Genomic DNA, 24,516 nt, shown 5'->3' with positions numbered 1-24,516 from the left:
CGATGGTGGCTGTCTTTGTTTTTAATATGTAAGTGCTGATAAAATTAGCATCTGGCGTGCCCTGGGACAACGTTCATGGAGCTAAGGTTTGGGGACAGTCATTGAGGAAAACTGCTGCTACCCCTCTTGGAGTGAATCATTATGGATGTCCAAACCACAGCAAGTCAGGCTGGGCTTGTCCTGTCCAGATGAGTTATCCAGAAGCATTTCTTAAATTGGGGAGTATATCAGGATGTCTTGAACCATAGGAAGAGGAAGTCCTGATTCGGCTGGGTTACCAGGGAGGTTTATCTCCTAGGAGAAGCCCTGAGGTAGGCTGGCTCCCCAACATCCACTTGGCTCAGCCAGCTCCTTTCCTGGTTCTGGGAGGACAGCCGCGTGACACTTGGCCAGCAAGATACTCCCTGGACTAGAGGGCATTCATCCCTTTTTATATGATCAGCCAGGCAACCTTCCCCAGAAGCCTCTGGCAGCCTTCCCTGTGCCTCAGAGGCTGCAAGTGTGTCACTTGACTGAGAAATCAGCAGTGACAAGGGAACTGGTTTAGGCCAAGTCTGTGGCTGGGTGGAGGACCGAGATTACTTCCTCTGGGAGGGGACGGAATGTAAAATTAGATGGGAAATCACATTGCCGGTGTTTGTCTCTAGTTGCCTATTTATATAACCTAACTTCACCAGTGTAGCTAGCCAACATTTTTCTTTGGGGAATCAGTTTTTTGTTGGCCCTTAGTTCCAAAATACTGTTTTTCTTTGGGCTATAAGCATTTCCAAATTCAGTGCTGATAGAAATGCTACATATTTGTATTGTCATGAAATGCCTCAGACTGCATAAACCCCTTGTCTAATTGTTTAAGTCAGAACTGCAGTAGACAAAAGATGCCATTATCATGCTGGCTTTCCATTGCAGAATTCTACCCAAAAATTGCTGCTGTAGGGACGCCGGCCTTGCTCCCTGCAGTGCGGAGCACATGGCCACCCCACAGCGGCTGTGACCATTTTGGGTTCTGGTGGAATTGACTCCTGGGACTTTAGAGATGCTATTTTTCTGATTTTCCTACCTTTCACGGCCAGCTCTTTGTTATTGTCTTACCTTGTGGCCACAGCCTTTCACTTCCCCTGCTATTTGGCACACAGGAGTGGCACCACTAAATGAATAAAAGATGATTCTTTATCTGGTGCCTAACCGTTTGGGTATTAGGATGTTTTGTTTTGATGCCCTGCTTCCAAACACCAATGTGAAGGTGTTACAAAACCAAAAGGTAAGAGTTTGATTTGAAAGCTATTGGAGGGACAACACCAGGATATAAATATATAAACAGAATGGTTTATATATTTGTTATCGACTCATTTACGTTGATAAACACTTTTAAAATAAGACAGAGGAAACATTTTCTGAGATCAGGTGTTTACTACTTAAACCATTTCGTTGATTTTAATATATCTGTAAAAAGGGCCTTATTTAGAAAAGATTTCTAAAACTTTTTATGCAGTGACTAACTTAGCCCCTAGAAACAAATGCTTTTTGCTGTTTACTGATGTATTTCTAGAAGAGCAAAAGAAAAAAGAAACCCGGTAGCTAACTCTGGTTACGCAATTACCACGTGAGTTGCTCTGCTGAGCATTTCATGTGAACTCACTTTCAGTCTTCACAACCATCACCTTCGAGGGGTTCCATTATCTTTGTTTTTAGACAAGCTTGGAGCACAGGGAAATTGTTACTTTTTGAGGCAAAGAGAAATTGTCCCTGGGATGTGGCAAGTGAAGGGCCACCAGAGCAGGGATGGAAGCCGGGCCGTGTGGCCCTACAGTCCCCGCGGCTGAAGGCAGAGGGCGCCTCCCTCCACCACCACCCCCTTTCCTGGGCTGGCAGAAACCCCACACCCCACCTGCATGGCTCCTTCAGCAGAAATTCACTCAAGTCCATTTTGGCATAAAGGTTTTTGGTATTAAAATTTCCAGAATGAAAAAGTCTAGTATTGTGTTAATATGTAGTATTTAGCCAAAGCCTAACTATGGAAAGTCAGATCTTGAGGTCATAAAAGGAATAATGTCTTTCTAAGTAAAAAAACACATAAGAATGAAAATAAAAATTTAAAACTTCCAAATTTAGGATGATTTTTATTTACAAAACAGGTTGATTTTTCTGCTTTACAAAAATTACAAAAAAATGACTTCTAAAAAATAGAAATAGCTTCTCAGGCTCTTGGAAGCTATTTTTAAGGAGTTAGAACTCAGATGTTTTTCTTCCTTGTGAGAGTTGTCAAGCAACATCTATCAGTGCTTCATGGCCTCCCCAACCCCAAGGCCGAGCTGCCTGGCGCAGAGGGCTCTGGTCAGGCCAGAGTCTGCAGGAGCAAGATCTTCTCGTTGATGCAGAACCTGTGTAGCACCGCCATCAAGTTCTCGCCACAGCGGGACACCTGGCGCTCCATGGCCAGGCGGAAGTCCTCCTTCACACCCTTGGTGATGCCCCGAGTGACCGTGTGGTGCCTGAGGGCAGCAACAGGGAAACAGAGGACACCATGGTCAGTGCTGGTGTCACAGCTCAGTGTGTCTGGGGTAGGAATAAAGCCTACCTTAAATCTTAAGTATAAGCAAAATAATTTTAAAAGAAAAGCCCTAACCAAACCACCCCCATTGCCCATTCCTTCTCAGAAAGTCTTAAAACTAGAGGCATCTTTCCCACTCAGTGAAAGAATACTTTAAAGATTTAAGTGTTCAGGAAAATGTCACCTGCTTCGCTTGTGAGCTCCTGTGGCTTTGCCATTATGCATCCCCGCACTGACTTGTGCATGGTTCAGTTACTCTGGGCCAATGGGCCATCCAGCTGCAGAGGCAGCGCCAGGGAGGAGGGGAACCTAAATGAGTCCGGCACCTGCGCCTTTGGGCTGGTGCTCCATGACAGGCTCAGAAATTGTGCCCAGCCACCAGGTGACAAGCTCGTCTGTCCCCATGCTGCCAGAGCAGGACAGCAGCTCTAAGTGCCAAGCCCAGCCAGACTCGGGTCTGCCTGAGAAACAGGAGGAGCTGGGGCTCCCAAGACAAGAGTCTGGCACAGCTGGGGAGAGAGAGGTGTCACTGAATGACAGTCCATGGCCAGCAAACTGAAGACCAGATCTGGTCCACGTACTCAGGAGACCTGTGCGTTGGTGGGAGGGTCAGTGGGAGCACAAATAAGCAAGGTCTCCAGCTACTCTAAAGGTTGTGCTCTAGAGAGGGAAACTACACAGGAAATCCCAGAAAACTTAAAGACACCAAAATGAAGAAAGGAAAAGACAAAGCTAGCAAAATTCAATGGGTTCAACTAAAAGAAAAGGAGTTTTAACACTAGTTCAGTAATTTGGTGGATTTAGACAAGTAGAAGCCACCTCCATTCCCCAGCCCTACTGCCTCACTTCCCTCAGACACAGTAACAGGGACTTAAAATTAGATTTTCATGTATTGGCTAAAATCAAACTGTTGAAACCGATCTAAAATGTTTTTTAAAACTTGTGTTAGCATATAAAATAAGTACAACAAAGTCATAAGGTTGCAATGCAACAGAAGAAAAAACACCCGGCTTTGTTAGACCAGTGAAGACAGGCCTGGACTCTACAGCACCGTGAGCTAGGCAGTGCGGCGGCAGGGCCATGGAGGGAACGGTCCCTTGGGGACATTTCTAGTCAAGCCTGGCTGGTTCACTTGGTGATTAGCAGTGTCAGTGAGGCCGGGGCCATGAGTCCCACCAGGAACAGACAGACCTTTTCCGGCTGCCCTGAGATACTGTAATTCTGGGAGCCAGACTGAATCCCAAATTGGAGCCAACTCTGAGCAACCGGAAGTTACTGGTTTTTTGCAGACAGTAAAGGGCATTGATGGTTCAAAGCAAATTCTCAATACTAGTAAAAATAGAATACACTGTATCCTGCTGATCATGGTTCAATGTTCTATTTCCACATATAAATAGCAGCACAACTCAATTATATTTCTATGAGAGCCTCTATCCCTCGGGTAAATTTGGATGAAAGAGAGAATTAGCTTTTGTGGTTTGAATTAGCTAATAAACGTGACATTCTAGCCTACCAAATATTTTCCATTCAGAATAGTAAGGTCTGAAAAAGTGTCAGTGACAGGTAAATACTGGTAAGTACAGGTAAATAATGCCTCTGAACACTGGCCACTCATAAAAATTTCAGAGTAAATATTTACTTAAAATAAGTTTCGTTATCCTTCAATATTTATAACTGAATGCCTTATGTTTTCTCAAAAGAGAGCACTCAATGCCTAATGTGCACTTAATCTGACACAGTTTTATAACTTGCACTTTTTCCAGATCCATAATGATTTTTAAATTGAACACAAAAACACTGGCAATTTATGGAAAAAAATAAGAAATGTTACAATATTACAACCAAATGGTTTGCCAAGGAATGCAGAACAAATTAGAAAATAAAGAAAGCATGAAAAAGAGCACTGAGGAACAAAGAGCTGAAAACCATGGGCAGTAAAACATGTTGACAAAACAGCACACTATGAGCAGGTGTTTTTCCACTTGGTACCTGTCAGCAGTCTGTATGCTGGGCTGAAGCACAGGTAAGAATTCCTGCTGCAGTAACCCCATGGGAGGGCTAGTAGGCCTTTAAAAAACAGCAAACGGCAGCATTCAAACACCCACACCGACTCACCCTGCACTGCAAAAACAACACTCCAGAGAAAATGCACAAGACTGGAAGCAGACTATACAGAGACCCCTTAACGGCCACAGGCCCCTGGCCGCAGCTGGGTCAGGAGGACGAGAAGCTAGCGCGCTCTCACTGCACCTGCTGCTGCGCCACGTCCACAGGCATCCTGGTTCCTGGTCCCCGAGCTCAGCCCACTTGAGATTTGGCATAAAAAGCAACCAGTGAGGAAGAGGACAATGAGATGCGATTGAATGGCAGTGGGGGGAGGGTTAACATTTGAGAAGACACGTTTTCAATCCAGCCTCCTTCACTCTCCACTCTTCTCATGCCCAGGCCAATCCTAGAAATAAACCTGGTGACTTTGGGCCCCAAATTGAAGAGGCCCTTCCAAGAGAACTAGAGGGGCTGGCACTGTTTTTGATAAAGGAAGGTTGAGTTTGAATTTCAAAAAGTATTGAGAAAAGGAAAAATGGGGCGTGGGGGTACGAGCCTGCGACCCAGGGCTTTGCAGAATTCTGTAACAACAAAGATTTAGTAATTAGCTGAGTGATCCCCTCAGAATATTATTATCTGCACTATTCAGAGCATACACAGGACGCCATTTCCCATTTCATCCAGTCTAATGCAACTAAAACACTGCAAATATCAGCACAGAAAGTCTTCTCTATATTAAAATACACAAGAGCAAAATGTCTCTGTAAAGAATAAGGAGCTTCTCCCTCCTGTGGGGCCGGCCCCGGTGCCCCAGCGTCCGTCCGTACTGTACCTGCTGGCCTCCGAGACACCACAACTAGGACGGACTCACGCCCTTACCCAAGGGGAGGGGAGGTGCACTGCTCACAATGCCTCTGCCCCTAGCTGCAGGGCCACCCAAAAGGTCTGCAATGGCTTCAGAGGGTTTGTTTGCAACCCAAAGGGAAAAGGAATATAGTTTTACTCAAGATTTCATCATACCTCCATTAGTAAGGGTGCTCTGGCTTACGCGGCTTGCTCCTCCCGCTGTAGGTTAGGCATAGCAATTTGAAATGCAGGCTTCACATGGACTTTGAAATTCACACAGTGAAGAGTGGGCAAATTCCTACAAGGTCAGCTCACTATTCCTTAATCCTGCTTCCAAACTGATGGAAGAGCAGGTTTCCTATGAAGCTTAATGGTCTAGAAATTAAGCATTATATTGACCAAGGTGGGGAGCATGGAATTATCTCCCTAAAGCCTGGAAATGCATGCTGTGTATCTCTGCCTCATCCTAAACATCCTTCACAGTATTATGCGGGTGTCCAAGCCCCTTGCTTTTACTCCTCGTTGTAGGGGTTATCTGCATGTACCCGTCACTGTTTAGCTCAGTAAAAACTGGCTAAAAAAAGAAAGGTTCAGTAGAATAAACTTTGAGATTCAGCTGTTGATTTTTTGGCGATCTATTTTCTCCCACTTCCACATCCAGTTAAGCATTATCTAATTAAAGTGAGACTCAGCTGTAGGCTTAACCTTAAGTAAATGGAGTTGGTTCTGCTAAGGCTGTCTCTATATTATGATAATTTGTATGAATGTTAATGGAAATTAACTAAAAAGCTATTAAAGGTATGTCTGTATACCCAGCCTCAAAACCTAGAAAAGAAATCACAACACATAAGGGGTTACCTAGGCTCCCATGTCAACAAGTGATCTTCATTGTCAAACACTGTAAAGAACATTGTGAACCATGCCATTATTTTCCCCAGTTTGCATTCAGTCTTAGGAAAGTAATGGAGATGGGAGGATGAGCATGTCCAGTCCATCTTGCTAAAGCAACCTAATGTTTAAGGTCTCATGTTTTAAAAAAAAAAGCATTTGTTCTCTTATTTTAAATGTTTAGAGTATTTAATAACAGTTGTGAGATGAAGGACAAGAACCCCACTTAATCTTCCCATTCTTTAGCCTGGATTCCACAAGACTTTATTACTGATAGCACATGTTTGTTATGCACCAAATTACTGAGGTTACAGAAATCCAGAGTGAATATTTCTAAGACTACAAAGATAGAACAAACTGTGGATAGTTTTCTTTCAGCAACTGCAAACTCATTCATTTCACAATCAAGGGAAAAAGGGAAATGATTTCAGCCTTAGCAACACTTTCTCATCCCTCTGGGTTCAGTCTCTTGCAGTGACTAACACTGACTTAAGACACGCTGAGTATGCAGGACGCAAAGGAGGAAGTATGGAAACCAAACTATGCGTGGCATCTACAGCACAGAGGATATATTACCCAAACTGCAATGAGGACTGAAGGAGAGAAGCAGGATTTATGAGCTATTTAAAAATCATAAATGGTCACTAACTTCCTCTAGGTGTGGGAGGGCATGACTGAGACCAAGCATCCCCCATCCTTTCTTGGGGCAGGCGTGTTCTTGGAGGCTCTAGGCTGGGCTATTTTTCTTTATGCTATATAAGCAATGAAGATTGCTTAGGTGGGCTTCAATTCAATACTGAAATCCAAGTACAGTTTATAAACAAAGTCTATAGTTTTTCCTAACAAATTATCCTAATTTGATACTTTAATAAGCAGGACTTTTCTTAATTAAAAGCACTCTATAATCAAAAATTTATACACAGTTTGTAATTGGGAAGGAAAAGGTCATGAATAAGACTTTTGTCTAGTGAAAAAGTTTCAAAAGTGAGAGAAACACCCTAATACAAATAATGTTTTATCAGAAATGTTGTTAAGGAAACACCAAGTCTTTCCAAAGGCACCAGAATCAAAACTGCTCTCAAAAACAGAGACCAGGTTTGGGTTCCTTTCTATTAAATTTTTGAAAGGTATCGACATTTACAAATATTTCCCACAAGCACACAAAAGGTGAGCACTTTGCATGGGAGAGCAAGTCAGTTGGCTTACTTGATCAGCATTCCTTGATTGGGTAGTAATTCCAGATGAATTTTCCCACCTTCCTGAGTTCTTAAGTAGGCAAATTCCTCCAGCATATCAATATCTGCAGGCCAGATTCAGGTTAACCACATGTAAGAACAAGGTGCCCTGGTCTCTCAGATGAGGGAACAGGTTTGTAATGACTGAGGAACTAACATCCCACTAACAGTTGTGGAGTCGGTATTGGAACCCAGGTCTGTGTGATTCCAAAACTAATGATTCCTGTACCAACTGAACTAACTCACAAAGATAAACATGTTTTTCACAGAGATGACAATGAAACGTTCTATATGATCACAAGAGCAAAATCTTTAGTTTTCCTAATAAGAAATGAAAGTGGTGTTGGGGTGTTGTATTCCCCCCAAAAGGTTAAAAACTATTGCTCTAGGCACTTGGACGAGGACATCAGATTCCTTGCAATTCAAAAATAATGTATTGAGATAGGCAAGAAAGTATAAACACCAAACTGATACCTAACCTTCAAAGGTGGTCTTTCCCTAACGAACAGGATGAAATACAACACTTCTCATCATTGAAAGCCACCGCTGGGCTGGGCATCATCTTTGGTGAGTTACCAGCAGCAGCTGTGACAAATACGGTGTAGAGCTCCAACAACTAGCAGCAGCTGTGACAACTGTGGTATAAAGTGCCAAAAACTGATCCCAAGGGGCAGCCAATGTCCCAGGAGAGGCCCCAGGAGGCCATCTTCTGAAAGATGAAGACCAATGAGCTATTATATTCTGTGGCCAAACCAGCCACTCTGGGCCTGTCAGGAACCAGTAGGCTGTTACTTCAGGCATCTTGGGTACCTCTCCAGAGGCGGAAACCCAGGGTTGTTGATGTTCCTGATTCCTTACACCACCTCTTTGAAGCCTTTCGTGATTTTCACAAGACCAATGGCCACTGTTCCACTTTTGATCCCCATTTCTTCTCTTACCCCTAAATAGTGAAAGTCATTATTTCTACCCAGAATGGTTTGTTCATTTTTGTAACATACAGTCATTAAAAAAAAAAAAAAAAAATCAGAATTTCTTATGCTTAAACAAGAAAAAGGATACTTGTAACATAATTGAAAAAATTCTCATATTGGAAATTTCCTTGTTGGCATATCTTATTGACAGCTTTCAAGAAAAGATTCTCTCCCCGTGGCCACTCTTGCTGAAGCAATACGATCACATGCCCCAGTGCCATGTCATCCCTGCTGTCCGTGAAAGCTCTAAGCTGCAAGACAAGGATATATGCAGACAGAGAAGGAAAGGGAAATCATGGGGTAATCTAAATAAAACACACCAAATATCACTTCCTTAAAAAAATGTTATTCTATGAAAATGCATAATAGAGGCCATTAGAGTAAGGGAGCATGGCAGAAAACAAACCTGCCTTGCAAACATCACACAACTGCCTATTGAGGAGGGCGGGTCCCCCACAAGAGAGGCCTCGCCCCTCACCCCTGCCCCCAATCACACACACCTGCACTGTGGAAATGGTGGCTGGCAATGTGTTTACATGAGCATCCTAATGGGACCTGGACATGCATGGTGGGCCTGAAGCTTTGAATTTGGGAATAAGGGCAAAAGAACGCTGTGCAGCCTGTATAACAGAGAGAATAACTGGGGGATTTCCTTTAAGGAGACAGTTGGTAGAGGGTGGCAGAGTGGGCACCCTAAAGGAGAAGGGATTGAAAACATGGACTTGGGGAGAAAAAAAGGCAGAGAGCAACAGGGAAGTAAATAGCGGTGTGAACTGAAAACTGGAAAAGAACTTTTTTTTTCTAAATGAGCAGCTATGCCTAAAAATCACACTTTAGTTTCCATTGCCCACATGATTCCGATGATGAGTTAAGTCTGGAATTACTACTTTAAAGTGGAGACCCAACATTGTTCTCCTGCTCATAAACCTGTCTGAAGCTCTACAGTGCCTGCCTGCAGCCACGGGCCTGATAATAAATGAACCCAACATCTATAATCCCTTCTTCTATAGCTAATATAGTCTGAATTGTTTGTTAATTCATAAAATATTTATTAAATACTGCTACAGGCAAGGTTACTTGCATGTTTGTCCCACTATTTGTAAACTTCTCAAGGAAGGGGATCACTTCCGATGTGTCTTTGCCCAGGGCAGCCAATACTTAATAAATATCTGTTCATTCCTAGCCCATGTGCTTTCCTCATTCCGCTAACCTGCACTTCCAAAGGACTAAACTAACATTGGTTCTCAAGTCAAGTCATTCCAGGTCATCAGAACAATATTCGAAATTAAACTTCTTTCACTTGCACTTTCACACTAAGAAACTCTAAGCTTACCTTAAAACAAGCTAACATCAAATGCAAGCAGTAGGGCATGATAGCCTTGCTGGTACAAGGCAGAAGCTTCAGATCCGAACCTAACAAAAGTCCACAACATGCTTGTTATTATCAAAGAAAACAGCTTGGAAAAGCAAATGTTTAAGATGCTTTCCTAAAAAAGAAGGATAAGCAACAGTCACATGATTTCATAAATAGTTAAACCACAATTACATTTAGTGGAGGCGAAATTGGTTTATGAATGGTCTCTGGATTTCATTTACCCATCTTCTTTCCTAAACTTGCTTAAATATTTTTATTAGAAAATATTTCAAATATATAGAAAATTATAGAGAATATTGCTAACACCAGTGTGCTCACCACTCAGCTTTATACAATGTTAACATTTTGCTTTCCTTTTTAAATATTTTAGTATAAAGCATCACAAATTTAGCTGAAGTCCCTGGTGTATCTTTCCCAATATCATTTTCGTCCTCCCTCCCTCCCTAGAGGTAACCATTATTCTGAATGTAGTGTTTATTATCCAATGCATACTGCATACTTTAAACACAATAATTTGAATTCATAAACAACAGAGAGGAATGTTTTGCATGTTTTCAGTCTACCATATGAACAGAGTCATATCATATGTAACCTGCAAATTGCATTTTCAATACTAATACCTGTAGCTCTAGAAAGAGAGAGAAACAAACAGCAATGTGTGGTTGCCTTTCGAGCGCCCCCAACTGGGAACCTGGCCCACAACCCAGGCATGTGCCCTGACTGGAAATCGAACCAGCAACCCTTTGGTTTGCAGGCCGGTGCTCAATCCACTGAGCCACACTGGCCAGGGCTGATTTTTTAGTTGAGGTATAACTGACATACAAAATTATATTAGTTATAAGTGTACAACATAATGCTTTGATATTCGTATATATTGCAAAATGATCAGCACAGTAAGTTTACTTAACATCAGTCACCATACATAGTTACAGAATTTTTTTCTTTTTGTGATAAGAACTTGAAGATCCATTCTCTTAGCAACATTCAAATATGCAATATAATATGATTACGTACAGCTACTGTGCTATATACATTATAGCCCCAGGATGTATTTATTTTATAACTAGAAGTGTGTACCTGGGACTCTTAAGATTCACCTGTTTTCTCCCCATCCCAATTTTCTTTATCTTTTTTTAAAAAAGATTTTATTTATTTATTTTTTTAGAAAGACAGGGAGGGAAGGAGAAAGAGAGGGAGAGAAACATTAATGTGTGGTTGACTCTCACGTGCCCCCAGCTGGGGACCTGGCCCGCAACCCAGGCGTGTGCCGTGACTGGGAGTCGAACCACCAACCCTTTGGCGGGCCGGTACTCAATCCACTGAGCCACACCAGCCAGGGTTCCCCATCCCGATTTTCAATGTTATATAATATTCTCTCATTCACTTATGCCACAATTGATTTATCTGTTCTTTTACGGAGGACATTAAGATTTCCAATTTTTCCCTACTACAAACAGTGCTGAACTTAAGCATTCTTATATACATTTCTTGTACACTTGTGGGAAAAACTTGAGGCAATGGTTTTTAGACCAAGACCATAATTCCTTCTTTTATGGTATATCCTCTTTGTAGCCTAAATCCTTCTCTACCTAGAAGGCACAAAGATTTTCTTACAGAAGCTTAAAAGTTTTAGTTTTCATATTTAAATCTTAAAATGTAAATTACTTTTGTGTTGAAAGAGAGATCTCATTTTTATTGTTGTTTCATATTTTTATAATCAATTGTCCCACTACCACTTATTGGATATATTCATTCTTCCCCCACTGACTTGTAATGTCATCTGTTTCTTGGTGTTACGTTCCATTGGTCAATCTCTATGTCAGACTACACTATCTTAATTACTATACCTTTAAAATTAGTCTTGATGCCTGCTAGATTAGGTCTTATCCACCTGGTCTGTCCCTGTTCCACAGAGATACTTAGTTTCTGAAGGGGTATAGGTTATATCATTTTTTTAAAAGAACCTTTTGTTATAGAAAAATTTAAACAAATACAAAGTAAACAGAATAGCATAAGCTGCCATGGACCTCAAGAAGCATAATTATCAAAACTACTGTGCTCCCCTCCACACCTTCATTCTTATTAGAAATTTCTGGATCCAAGGGTAGGTAGGATGACAACCATGCCCAGCTTGAAGCAGCTAGAGGAGCACAAGACTGTCGCCCATTGTCCCCTGTAAGATTATAAAGGGTCTTAAGTCTGAGGGGGGGACTGTTACTTTTTATTGTTATAAAATATTAATTATTAAAAAACAATAATAATATAGGAAAGGGAAAAGCCAGAGAACTTGTATGCACGACCCATGGGCATGGACTGGGGGTGGGGGGGACGGGGAGGGAATGGCTTGGGGGAGGGGGGTGCTTGGCAGAGGGGAGCAAAGGGGAAAAAAATTGGAACTACTGTAACAATATAATCAATAAAATATACTAAAAAAAAAAAAACAACTATCGTGCTTTCTTCTTCTAGAAAGTGTTCAGGGCCTAAGAAATCTACCTATTATCCATTGAAAAGATATTTTCTTCTAAAAATGTTATCATTTTAGCTCTTCCATTTAGTTTATGCTCCATTTCAAATTGATTTTTGTGAGTTGTGCAAGGGAAGGGTTGAGGCTCCTTTTTCTTTCCATAGGAAAATACATCTGTCCCAGCACCATCTGCTGAAAAGGCTTTCCTTTCTTCATTGAATTACTGTGGTGCGTTCATTGAAAATCATTTGACCATATTTGTGTGGGTCTATCTCTGGATTCCTCATTCTTATGCCAATTTTGTCTTAATAACCGTGGCTTTATATGAAGTCTTGCTATCAAATAGGGTAAGTCATCCAATTTTGTTCATCTTTTTCAAAACTGTTTTGGCTACTCTAGATTGTACTTCCTATAGATTTGAGAATCGGCCCTGCCAATTTCTACAAAAAGAGAAAAAATGTGTGCTGGGATTCTGACTGGGATTGCACTGACTCTGTAGATTGGGGATATAGAGGCTGTACGGAGTCTTCTGATCTATAAACATGATTTTGCACGTCTTTCATGAAATTTATCCTTAAGCAGTCTATGTTTTTTTATGTTATGCTGTTTGGAGATTTCTTAGGTTTTTCTATGTAGCCAAATATGTAGCTGTAAATTATGCTTTTATCTCTTCTTCTTGCTGATTGTACATGTTATATACTGTTTTGAATGAAGTGGTGAGAGCAGACATCCTCCTATTGCTGCTGATCTAGGAAACATTCAATATTTCATAGTTCAGTATAATGCTGAGGAAGTTTCCTTCTATTTCTGGTTTGCTAAGATTTTAAAAATCAGGAATAATAAATGTAAATATAATTGAATTCTATTAAGAGCCATATGCTTTTTCTCTTCTAATCTGCTAATATGGTGAATTACAGTTACTGATTTTTAATATTAAGTGACTTTTGCATTCCCCGTCTACTTGGTCACTTGTATTATATATTTGCTATATTTGACTTGCTAGATTTTGGTTAAGGATTTTGGCCTCTATGTTCAGACTGGGTATTGGCCTTCAATGTTCTTTTCTTGTGATGTTCTTGTTTGGTTTTGCTATCAGAGTTATGTTGGCCTTAAAAACTAAATTGCAAAGTATTCCCTCTTCCTTCTATTTTCTTAAAAAATGCAGACAGAATTGGTATTAGTTCTTCCTAAATGCTTGGTAGAATCCACCAATGAAGCCATTTGAACCTGGAGTTTTTTCTGTGGGAAGGTTTCTGATGACAAATTTAATTTCTTTGACAGATATAAAAACAATCAGATTTTCTAATTTTTTTTTTGACCATTTGGTAAGTTGTGTTTTTCAGTTAATTTTTCTATTTCATCTAAATTGTTGAATTATTGGCATAAAGTTATTCTTCACTTATTCTCTTAATGTCCTTCTGATTTCAGCAGGCTCTGCTGTGGCAGTCCCTCTTTCATTCCTGATACTGGTAATTAGTGTTCACTTTCTTCCTGATCAGTCTTGTTAGACATTTATCAATTTTATTAATTTTTCTCAGAAAACCAACTGTTGGCTTTATTAATTTTCTCAGTTTCATTGATTTCTGCTCATATCACTATTATTTCCTGTCATCTATATTCTTTGGGTTTCATGTGCCCAACTTTTTCTGACTTTTACTGTGGAAATTTAGATCAGTGATAGTGAATCATTTTCTTTTTATAAGCATTACAACTAAATTTATGTACTTTTCAAGCAATGTGCAACTTGAAGTAAAGCTCAAAATAGCCCAAGAGGGATATGTACAAGATACTTAACTAACCATCTACATATTTTCCTAGAATTGGTAAAGGAAGGGAAAGGAGTTCAGAATTGAAGAGAACAAACTCAATACGCGAAGAGAGCTTCGGAAGAACAGATTTACAGCTGCTGATGAAATCAGAGCCAAGAAAAAGTTTGACAAAGGATTAACTTTTCATACATTTTGTCAAGCCCTGTATATCACAGTATTATCTTATAAGGAATTATTAAAAAATTCCCAGCCTTGGGTCCTAAAGCTATTTTTACAAAATAGAAACAAAACTTGTCACTGTACCTTTTCTAAATTTGGACTTTATTTTTGCAGGTTCTTCCTGTGGTTTGCCTCCATCTTGAATGGGGAGTACCATGTAGCACATCAAATCAAGGACTTTTTCACATGTCACCTGAAGAAGATAAGGCAAAAGGAGGTAATCTGAAGTTTTCTGAAACTGAAACCAAATGAACCTCACACTAAAACACCTGCATGCAGCTGGGTAACGTGTGCACAGAGGTCTGTAGTGACGCCTCGAGATCTTCTAAGTGATCACTACTGTCTGCTCAACAGTGCATGCAGAGAAGGTACCATAACAACAGTAAGATTAAATCTGTGTACTAGACCTTTGAAGGAGCAGTAACTCATTCTCTGCTGTTAAAAAACAAAACTTACAAAGTAATCAAGTATTAATTAAACTACCAAGGTGTTAAACAGCATAGTGGCACCCAAAAGAAGTATGTCCTTGCCTTAAAAGCATTTACTAACTCACTGAATAGAAAAATGAACAGAATGGGACATATAGTGGAGCACTGCATGGTACAGAACAGAATTTAAAACATAGTTGCGGGAAGGTTATCCTGATCTTAGCCTTAAAGTGGGGGAAGGATTTACAATGTAGAAAAGAGGAAAAAGGGTTTTCAAAGCAGGAGAGAAAGATACGGGAAAGAGCTGTCTATCTGTTGAGGTGATGTCCTTGAAGGAAAGGAGGGGCGGTTTAGGACAGAGGGACAGAGGCTGCACTAGTGGATGAGAGTATAGGGCTCGGGAGCCACACAGAGCAGGTGGGTTTCAATCCACACAGAGGAAGGAAATCCACTCACCACTCACCTCCGGGCTACCTACTCAGAGTCTAATAATAACAGCAGACTGGTGCAGCCACTATGGAGAACAGTATGGAATTACCTCAAAAGATTAAAAATGGAACTGCCTTTTGAACCAGCAACTCCACTACTAGGATTATACCCGAAGAATCTTGAAACACCAATTCAAAAGAACTTATGCACCCCTATGTTCATTGCAGCACTGTTTACAATAGCCAAGTGCTGGAAACAACCTAAGTGCCCATCTGTAGATGAGTGGATCAAAAAACTGTGGTACATTTACACAATGGAATACTATGTAGCAGAAAGAAAGAAGGAACTCCTGCCATTTGCAACAACATGGATGGAACTAGAGAGAATTATGCTTAGTGAAATAAGCCAGGCAAAGAAAGCAAAATACCATATGATATCACCTAATACAGGAAACTAAAGAACAACACAAACAAAGGAACTAAATAGAACAAAGAGCAGAATAGCAGTCAATAGGGGGGAGGGGAGAGGGAGAGAAGGGGGATAAGTAAGGGAAGGGTTTAGTCAAAGAACATGTATAAAAGACTCATGGACATGGACAACGGGGAGGGATATGATTGCGGGAGAGGGGGTGGGTTGGGTGGGGGAGAGAAATTAGGGGAAAAGGGGACAACTGTAATTGAAAAACCAAATAAATAAATAAATAAATAAATAACATCAGATCCCATTTAGGTCACATTTTCTATGTGTCAGGCACAAGCTTCTTACTATCGCCATTTTACAGATAAGAAAGATAAATCTTAAATCCATGTTTCTCAACTTCTTTCATGTCTTTGCAGCTAACAGAAATACTTATAAGGCTGCCCAGAACTGGGTAGCAACTGCCCTGGAGGCTCTAGCTGCCCTGAGCCACAGCTAACTGCCCTGAGGGCTGAGGGGTATCTCCCCCTTCCTCGCTCTCACTGCCACAAGGTTGTGAAGCTCTAGCTTTGAGAGGTTGGCAGTTTGGTTGTTAAGAACTTGAACCTGAGTCAGACAGCCCAGGTAACTTGCCCAGGTCACAAGGCTAGGACGTGGTGGGGCCAGAATCTGTACTTGAGTCCCAGGCTGCCATGCTTCCAAGTCCACCTACCGCCAGCCTTTGCTGTAAACCTTCCCCTGACTGCCTGGCCCCCAGTGAGAACACTCTTCCCCAAGCACCACCTGTGCACACAACTGAGGTATACCACTTAATGTGTGATGTTTAACTGTCTTGAACTTCTCTCCAACTCAAATCAAATGCAGGGACCACGTATTCCCTGCACCCTGCTTGTATTCTCCATCCCAGCACACGGTTCAGCTCTGGGCACAGCAATATTTTAGAAAACAGTGACCATCATTTATAGAAAGGGAAGGAAGAATACAGGCAAAAATCTCAATCGAAGACCAAGGAGTAGGGTGGTGGCAATGAAAATAAAAGGCACTGTACCAAAGATGTTAGCAGTATGCTGGAAAAATCAAAAGGGTTCAAGTTACTCGTCAACCATGACTGGGCTGTTTCATGTCTAAGGGCCAGAGAAGTAAGGAAACTCACATGTGGACATGTTGAGACTGAGTTGAAGACAGGCAGTTAGAGATTGAGGAATCAGACGAGTTAGAAACCAAGCAGGCCTAGGAGCGATCAGCTCAGGGTGTAACTGAAGCCCTCAAAGAGAAGTTTTCTGAGCTTAATTAAATCAGCCAGTTTTTTTAATATATCGTACTACATGTATGCTGTCCCTGTATGGCTGTCTAATTCTACATGATATATGTATATGTGTGGGTAAACATGTGCTCTTTTAAGTTCTCAGAAGGGATTAATCAAAATTTAGAATTGGGTAGCTGGTAATTACATAAGTAATGGTAGAAAATCATTTTCAATTTTAAGTGCACATATTCTACATACTCTGTTTCTTTCTAAAATTTCTGGCAAATTATAAATCATGTTTCAAAACTCAAGATAAAAATAATTTAATTTAGGATTTTTAATCACCAAGGATTCAGAGTTTGTGTGAGAGGTTGTGGCCTTAAGTTTATACAATACATTCATATAGTATAAAGAATGCACTTACCGTTTGAATTGAATTCAAATGTTTATTGAGTATAAAAGCTGTGCAAAGTACTGCGGTAGGTACTGTGAGAAAGATCCAAGGTAAAGGATACTGGCCCCCGTGTGGTAGGAGGGGCTCACAATCATGGAAGAAACACCTTCTCCTATAACACCCCTATACAAGGTGTCGACACCATGAAAGAGAGAATCTGAGGTTCGGATAAACTAATGTAAATCCTCATTTCCCACTTAGTAAGGGCCCTTCTGTCCATTACAACAGCACTGATTCCACTCCAAAGGGGTACCAGGCAAGAAAGTAAAAAAAAATCATCCTCCAACAAAATGTAATAATAATAAAGAACTGAACCCAATTTCAGAGAAGCTATCATAAAGAGAAAATTAAGTTAAAAACCACCATGATTTTCCAGCAGAACAGGTAATAAATAAATCTAGGCAGAAAGACCACATTTCAAGAAGACATGCATGGAATTAAAAAGCCACTCTGGGAAAAGAGAAAGGCCCAGGGTAGCTGGGTGCATCTGGGGGTCCCCGCCAGGTGTGCAGTACTCACTTTGTACTCCCCTAGGGCAAAGTGGCAAGTTGCTAGCTGGATGAGCGCCCGCTGATGCTCCAGGGTTCCCTGTCCTGTGATCTGTGGCTGAGGAAGTGATCCCTGGAGAGCTGCTAAATGATGCAGGCTGGTTATTGCCTTTTTATATTGACCCTTAGAAAGACAGAACAGCAAAAAGGGAAAAAAATACTGTCATTAAAAAAAAGAAAAAACAACCTCCTAACTTAACTAAGCAACTAGCAAGTAACTACAAATAAGGTAACTCTGCTTGATCATCCAAGGAGGGAAAAAGAGGCTTAGCAATGGTCTTTCTAGTCTTAATTCTTTTTTTTTTTAGCTTGTTTAGGGTAGTGGTGCAGGATTCACACACAATGCACAATAGCCTTCTAGTATGGCCAGCAGTGCTGCTGCTGCTTCTTTTTCTTAATAGGCCTTTAAAATTTTATTTATTTATTTATTTATTTATTTATCGAGAGAGGAGAAAGGAGGGAGAAAGAGAGGGAGAGAAACATCAGTGTGTAAGAGAAACATTGATTGGCTGCCTCGCACATGCTCCCAACTGGATACCTGGCCCGCAACCCAGGCATGTGCCCTGACTGGGAATTAAACTGGCATCCTTTAGGTTAGCAGGCCGGCGCCCAATCCACTGAGCCACATCAGCCAGGGCTGGTCTCAATTCCTAAGACTAAATAAAATAACTGAAGGCCTTTGATAAAGAACATTTTGAATATACCATTTCTCCATAAATACTTTACTAACTAATACCACTTCTCTTTTAAGAAGGATAGAAGCAGCAACCTGCCCATTGCAACAAGAGAGGCTGGAAGCTCTTCATCCCATTAGTGAATAAACTGCTCTCTCCATTCTAGGCATAAGGAGCTTGGGAAGAGCAGAGCAAGACAGAAAGACTTCATCAGAGTAGAGGGGGAGGGGTGAGAAGTATCCATCTTTTATTCAAAAGTAAAAATCTTACTTTTACAAAGGAATGGACTGGAAATACCAAATGACACAAAAGAGGCAGCCTTGCCACTTTGGAATTATTATGAGATGAAAGTAGACCATAATTCCTCCACCACTGAGACAGAACATCTGTCTTCAGAGCATGGACTGGTAATCCACAGAGGGACATACACATTCTGCATGCTGATGGCTCACAACAACAATCATCCTGTACAGACGCAGGTACTTAAAATACACGTTACTCTACCTGATAGATGATCATATCAGTGAGGAAGATTCTTAACCAAAGCCAAGTATCCGTCTTCCATGCCAAACAAATTCTTGTAAATTCTGAGTGAGAATTTCAAAGCAAATTTACCAAAAATATGTGACACAGAAGCAGAAAACAAAACTAACAAACCCAACGAGAGAGAACAGTCAGAGAAACAAATTACAAAAAAATGGATGGTAACTTTAGAGTTTAATTTCTAAAGCAATGGTCTAGAACTTCAATTAGATTGTAACATTAGAACACAGTATTTATCAGTAATACACAGCTTGTTTTTATTAGGCACCAACATTTACAAAGCACATACTAAGAACTGTTCAAAATGCTTTTTACATATTACCTCATTTATTTTTTATTTTTTAAAAAATTTTACTTATTTATTTTTAGAGAAAGGGGTGGGGAGGAAGAAAGAGAGGGAGAGAAACATCGATTGGTTGCCTCTGACAAGCCCCCAACTGGGGACCTGGCCATAACCCAGGCATGTGCCCTGATTGGGAATCGAACTAGCAACCTTTTGGTTCACAGGATGATGCTCAACCCACTGAGCCACACCAGTCAGGGCCCTCATTTATCTTTTAAATTACTTTGCTTCCTTCTCCCTACAAAAGATCTTGTTTTATTTTTACCCAGTTAAAATAATATGTGGCACTAGAGTTTTACTCATTTTTCAAAAAGACAATCTGTAGATAAAAGGAAAGTCACATACATGTTTACTATTCTAGATGTGACAAGGAGGAAGAGAATGATGCTATATTCACTTAGAAAATATGACCAAGGGCCCTCTATAGGCATGTGACAGAAGCAGGCTAGGGGGTGGATGTCCACTGGCTAAAAGGAAGCGGTGGGTGTTAACTCAAACGTACAATAAAAATACGCTGGTTAGCAAAGTGCTGGTCATTTCTAAGAAATGTTGAAATACTTAATATTTTAATATTATTCAGATAAAACATACTATGTCTATACCCAAAAGAAAACAGACTTTCTGTAGCATCTGGATTTTGAGGTTTTCAGGCAGTGGAGTTAATGTTTAGATAAAAATAGCATTACCTTTTGTATTCTTAGTAACATCTGGCTTAAGGAGGATACAAAGCAATAGGACAGGACAATTAAAAGCACAAAACAAACAACGCAGCAAGAAAAAAAAAGGCCAGAAATAAAAATATTAAAAGACCAAAAATTCTCCCTCAAACTTCACCCCAACACAGATTATAATATACCCTCAGAGTAGAAGCTAAGAGGTAAATGGTTATTTGAATATTAATAACTGATTAGATATCTTGCTTAAAAGAACCCCAAAATATGTGTGAACTACTGTAATCAATTCAATTAGCTATAAGTGACTTGACATTTCAAGTAGAATAATATTTTTTACAATAATGATCCTATATAAAAAGTTAAACAGCATTAATATGACAAACATATTCTTACCCTTGTCAAGGAATTCTAGGGAATAGAGCAACTCCCAGCTCTCCCTGGCCAATTTAAAACTTTCTAACACTTCAATCGAGTTCGTAAGCTCTGCTTTATTGATGACAATGTGACGATTCCTTCCTTTTGCTGAACAGTCCTCATCGTCTGAACTCTGCTGAGAGAATGTGAAGAACATGATTAATTTAAAATTAATATAGTTATATACTGAAACATTATGTTTATTGCTGCCAATTCTGGTTATTATATGGAGATTATATCAATAGACACTAACATAAGTATAATGAATTTTTAAAATTTAACAATTTAGCTTTAAAAATATAAATTTCTTCACCTTTCACTCTTACACATTCAAGTTTTACTTTAAAAATTAAGTTTAGCCCTGGCTGGTGTGGCTCAGTGGATTGAGTACCAGCCTGAGAACTGGACAGTCGTTGGTTCAATTTCCAGTCAGGGCACATGCCTGGGTTGCGGGCCAGGTCCCCAGTGGGGGCGTGGGAGAGGCAACTGATCAGTGTCTCTCCCACATCGATGTTTCTCTCCTTCTTTTTCTCCCTTCCTTCCCCTCCCTCTAAAAATAAATAAAACCTTTAAAAAAATTAAATTAAGTTTATGTTTTTCTAATGGTAAATTCTAAGCTTCCGTTGGCTTCAGAGTAAAGTTATGGAGTTGAAACTTCCAATAATTTAAAAACATCAATGTTATAGAAACCAAAAGTTAGATTTTTACACTCAGAGATATGGTATAGGTAGTGCCTGTTTTATAGTTTAGTTTCTTTTCAATATGTGACATGCATCTGTTTCCAAATAATAGCTTATCATGTAATGGAATAAAATTAAAGCCTGCGTCCCCTAAAAATAACTCAGAGAAATGACTATTATCTTTTGTTTGCTGCATATAAGTTCTGCAATGCCTACCCTTCTCTTGAGCTCGGCTTCCCCAATGCAAGGAGTCCTGCCAGGAAAAGAGTTCTACTTTCTTGCTCTTCATCTTAGTTAATATTAAGCCAAAGAAAAAGAAGGCCTCAGAGAAAGGCAACTACTGTAAATGCTACTGGAATTGGTCATTTTGCTGAAAACAAACAGTCAGTAAAGGTAAAACAGCTCCACTTAATTTTATTTTGCTGAGAATTTCTTGAATCTTTTATTTGACCTAGGTCATTTTTATTAATTCAATGATCCAAATTAAATTCTTCCTGCTGATTTTTACCTAAGACCATTTCAAAGAAGGTACAAATATTTTAGCTAAAAGCTCCATCCCTCAAGACAATCAGAAAAAAGCAGGCACTTCCCTCCTACCACCCACCTGTCTCCCACACGTTCAGAGCTCAGTACTGTATCCTCTTGCTAGTCCTTGGTGCTTGGAACCCTCGCAGGCACCACCCCATTTAGCTTCTTATCCTCCCGCGGTAACGACACTTACCCAGATCCCTTTCACAGTCAAACCTGTGTGCCAGGTATTGTTTCATCAGGGTTCTGTTTCTAGCCACATGCTGGTAATCTAATGGGATACACTAATATGAATGGTGTACTCACTAGAAGACATTCTGCCTCAAAATGTGGTCAGGGGTTTATGGAAGGGACCTCGGATGTGATGTATACAGTGTGGAGTTCCAGCTGGTAAAATTTTGAGAAACTGATGTTGAAATGCAGAAGTACACTCTGAGCTCTGAGATGCTCTGAAGCAAGAGTCCTGACCACAGGGAACGTACCTGAGTGCCTACGGTAGGAACATGTTGCCTGCAGGAGAGGATCGCTCCCCCACCCCCAGCTCCAGTTGCCTGGCATGTCGTGTGAGCGACCACCAGGGGCCAGTGTTATCAGATAGTCCAATTATTAAGCGGAGGTCAGATAACTGGATTGTTAAAAGTAGCCTCCCATTTCTAGATGCTAGGCTATTACACCAAGTCTGAGTAAAACAAGACGTGCTTGTGAGCTGCGCTCATGGGCCGTCACACATCCTCTGGTGTGACCAGACAGACCCAGCCCTACCTGCCTCAGGTGGAGGCGGACTGTGGCACAGAGTGAACAACTGGATGAAGTCACTTAAGAGAATGGAAACAAAAACGGATGGAAACCTCAGATTGCTTGGAGGGCCAGAGTGTGAGAGCAGGTGACACATGACAGGCGAACAAGGGAAGGAGCAACATAGGACCAGAAATTTCAACAGCTCAACCACAGCCTGGACGCCGAACCCAAGAGGGAAGTACGGGAGCCACTCACTCACCGGATGTTCACCAGACCCCTGTTAGCACTCAGGTACTGTTCAAATGTCCAGGAGACAGAGGTGGACAAGACTGACAACGTCCTTGGCTGCATAGAGCTCATATTCTAGTGAAGGGACACAGACAGCAAACCAATCAACAGAGAAGAAAAAGACAGCAATAATGGCTATCAGAGAATGAAAACAGAGTAACAAACACAAAACTGAAGGCTCCTTTTGACTGGCGTTCAGGGAGGCCTCGGAGGGAGCAAGTTCAGGCTGAAAGCTGAACAACAGGGCCTGGCCTGGCAGAGAAAGCATTCCTATCCTAGAGCACACAGCCAGCAAGAGCAGAGGCTGGAGAGGCAGGACACTCAGAGCACTGGAAGCGTCCAACCAATGTGCCAGCCATGTGCAAGGGCTTGCTCAGCAAGTGCCCTGAAGCCAAAGCGAAGAGTTTGGATTGTATTCCAAGTGTGATGGGAAGCCACCAGACATGCGATAGCAAGGGAGTGATGTTGATTCGTGTTTTAAAAAGATCAATTGGGGCTGCTGGGTAGAGAAGAGTGTGGAGATCAAGAATGAAACCACGGAGACAAGATGCCAACTCCCACGATCCAGGAAGACAGGGATGGCTTAAAAGGGAGGAAGTATAGGAGAGAAATGGCAGCATGGAGCTATGGGTATGTATACTTAATTAAATGGGGAAGTTTCATTGCTCTTAGTTAAAACTGGTAATATACAACCTATTATCTATATGGGAGGAGGATGTCTTAATGTGAAGTACAGTAGTCCCTCCCTATATTGTTGTTCCCTTATCGCGGCCTCACTGTATTGTGGGATTAAAAAAATATATATTATATTTATTTATTTACTGCAAATTTTTTGCTATATCACAGGATTTTGCGGTACTGTATACATATTTATATGCGTAGTATTTATGATTTTAATGATTTTTGCCTAAAAATTTTCAAAACATATAAAATATGTTTTGAAATATATAAAAATATATAATAAATAATCCTAACATTAAAACAATATTAAATCAAAATAAAATACTGCACAGTTTACAGTATGTATTTTTTTGTGGATAAACACATACATTATGCTGAAAACAAGATGTACGCTCAAGCTCATTTGCCTACGTGAGATTGTACACACCACACAATTGGCTGATTGATGGAAGGCGACCAACCAGAGCTTTGTCTTGTGTATCCTGGGCGCTGATTGGCTCAGTAACCGTAGCATCAGTCTGTCTGCTATCCTGCATTGTGCGCATGCGTTCAGCATCTCGCCTTGTCCACTTCACTCCTACCTCTGATCGCTGTGCATAGTTTTGCTCTGCGGTGTTGTGTTTTGTGAAATTTTCCCTAAAGACTGAATTTATTGCAAGCCCTACGATGCCACCCAAACGTTCTGCATCTTCTGAGGATTCTGGCAGTGAACCCAAGTGCCAGAGAAGATGCCTACCATAAAAGAGAAGGTGGAACTTCTCGATGTGTTGAAGAAAGGGAGAAGCTATGCGTCTGTTGGCCGCTATTATGGGATCAACGAGTCTACAGTTCGCTATATAAAGAAGGACGAGAAGAATATCAGGCCTACGGCATCAGTGACTTTCAACAAAACAGCAAAGAGAGTGGTTACTTCCCGCAATAAGATCATCGTGAAGATGGAGTCTGTATTAGCTGTGTGAATAAACAATTGCAGAAAAAAGAATATCTCACTGGATACAAACACCATCTGGACGAGGCCAAGCAACTGTATGATGATTTAGCAACAAAAAGGGATGATCACGACAGTGATG

The 24,516-nt window shown here is 40.8% G+C and overlaps 1 protein-coding gene across 4 annotated transcripts in view; it reads right to left on the bottom strand.

Annotated features, from left to right (window-relative positions):
* Positions 1–2,089: 2,089 nt before the first annotated feature.
* INTS10 (integrator complex subunit 10) overlaps positions 2,090–24,516 on the bottom strand; it is a 34,123-nt gene continuing 11,696 nt past the window's right edge. For 2 of the 4 annotated variants that reach the window (XM_090258907.1, XM_090258910.1), the window contains exons 10-18: positions 20,511–20,667; positions 19,062–19,144; positions 17,855–18,007; positions 14,446–14,554; positions 9,868–9,947; positions 8,623–8,785; positions 7,535–7,628; positions 4,538–4,615; positions 2,267–2,489 (exon numbers count right to left, since the gene is read on the bottom strand). In XM_090258907.1, coding sequence (XP_090115033.1) covers positions 2,333–2,489; positions 4,538–4,615; positions 7,535–7,628; positions 8,623–8,785; positions 9,868–9,947; positions 14,446–14,554; positions 17,855–18,007; positions 19,062–19,144; positions 20,511–20,667 — 1,074 coding nt within the window. In that variant the 3' untranslated portion in view covers positions 2,267–2,332. Of the gene's footprint in view, positions 2,490–4,537; positions 4,616–7,534; positions 7,629–8,622; positions 8,786–9,867; positions 9,948–14,445; positions 14,555–17,854; positions 18,008–19,061; positions 19,145–20,510; positions 20,668–24,516 lie in introns of all 4 variants that reach the window. The other 2 variants (XM_090258908.1, XM_090258909.1) reach the window with 2 other exon arrangements.

The sequence above is a fragment of the Furipterus horrens genome, unplaced genomic scaffold (genome assembly GCF_987537825.1).
Source record: "Furipterus horrens unplaced genomic scaffold, mFurHor1.1.pri manual_scaffold_12, whole genome shotgun sequence".
NCBI lineage: Eukaryota > Metazoa > Chordata > Mammalia > Chiroptera > Furipteridae > Furipterus > Furipterus horrens.
The sequence above is the reverse complement of the archived record's forward strand: the minus strand, read 5'-3'. Positions and strand labels throughout refer to the sequence as shown.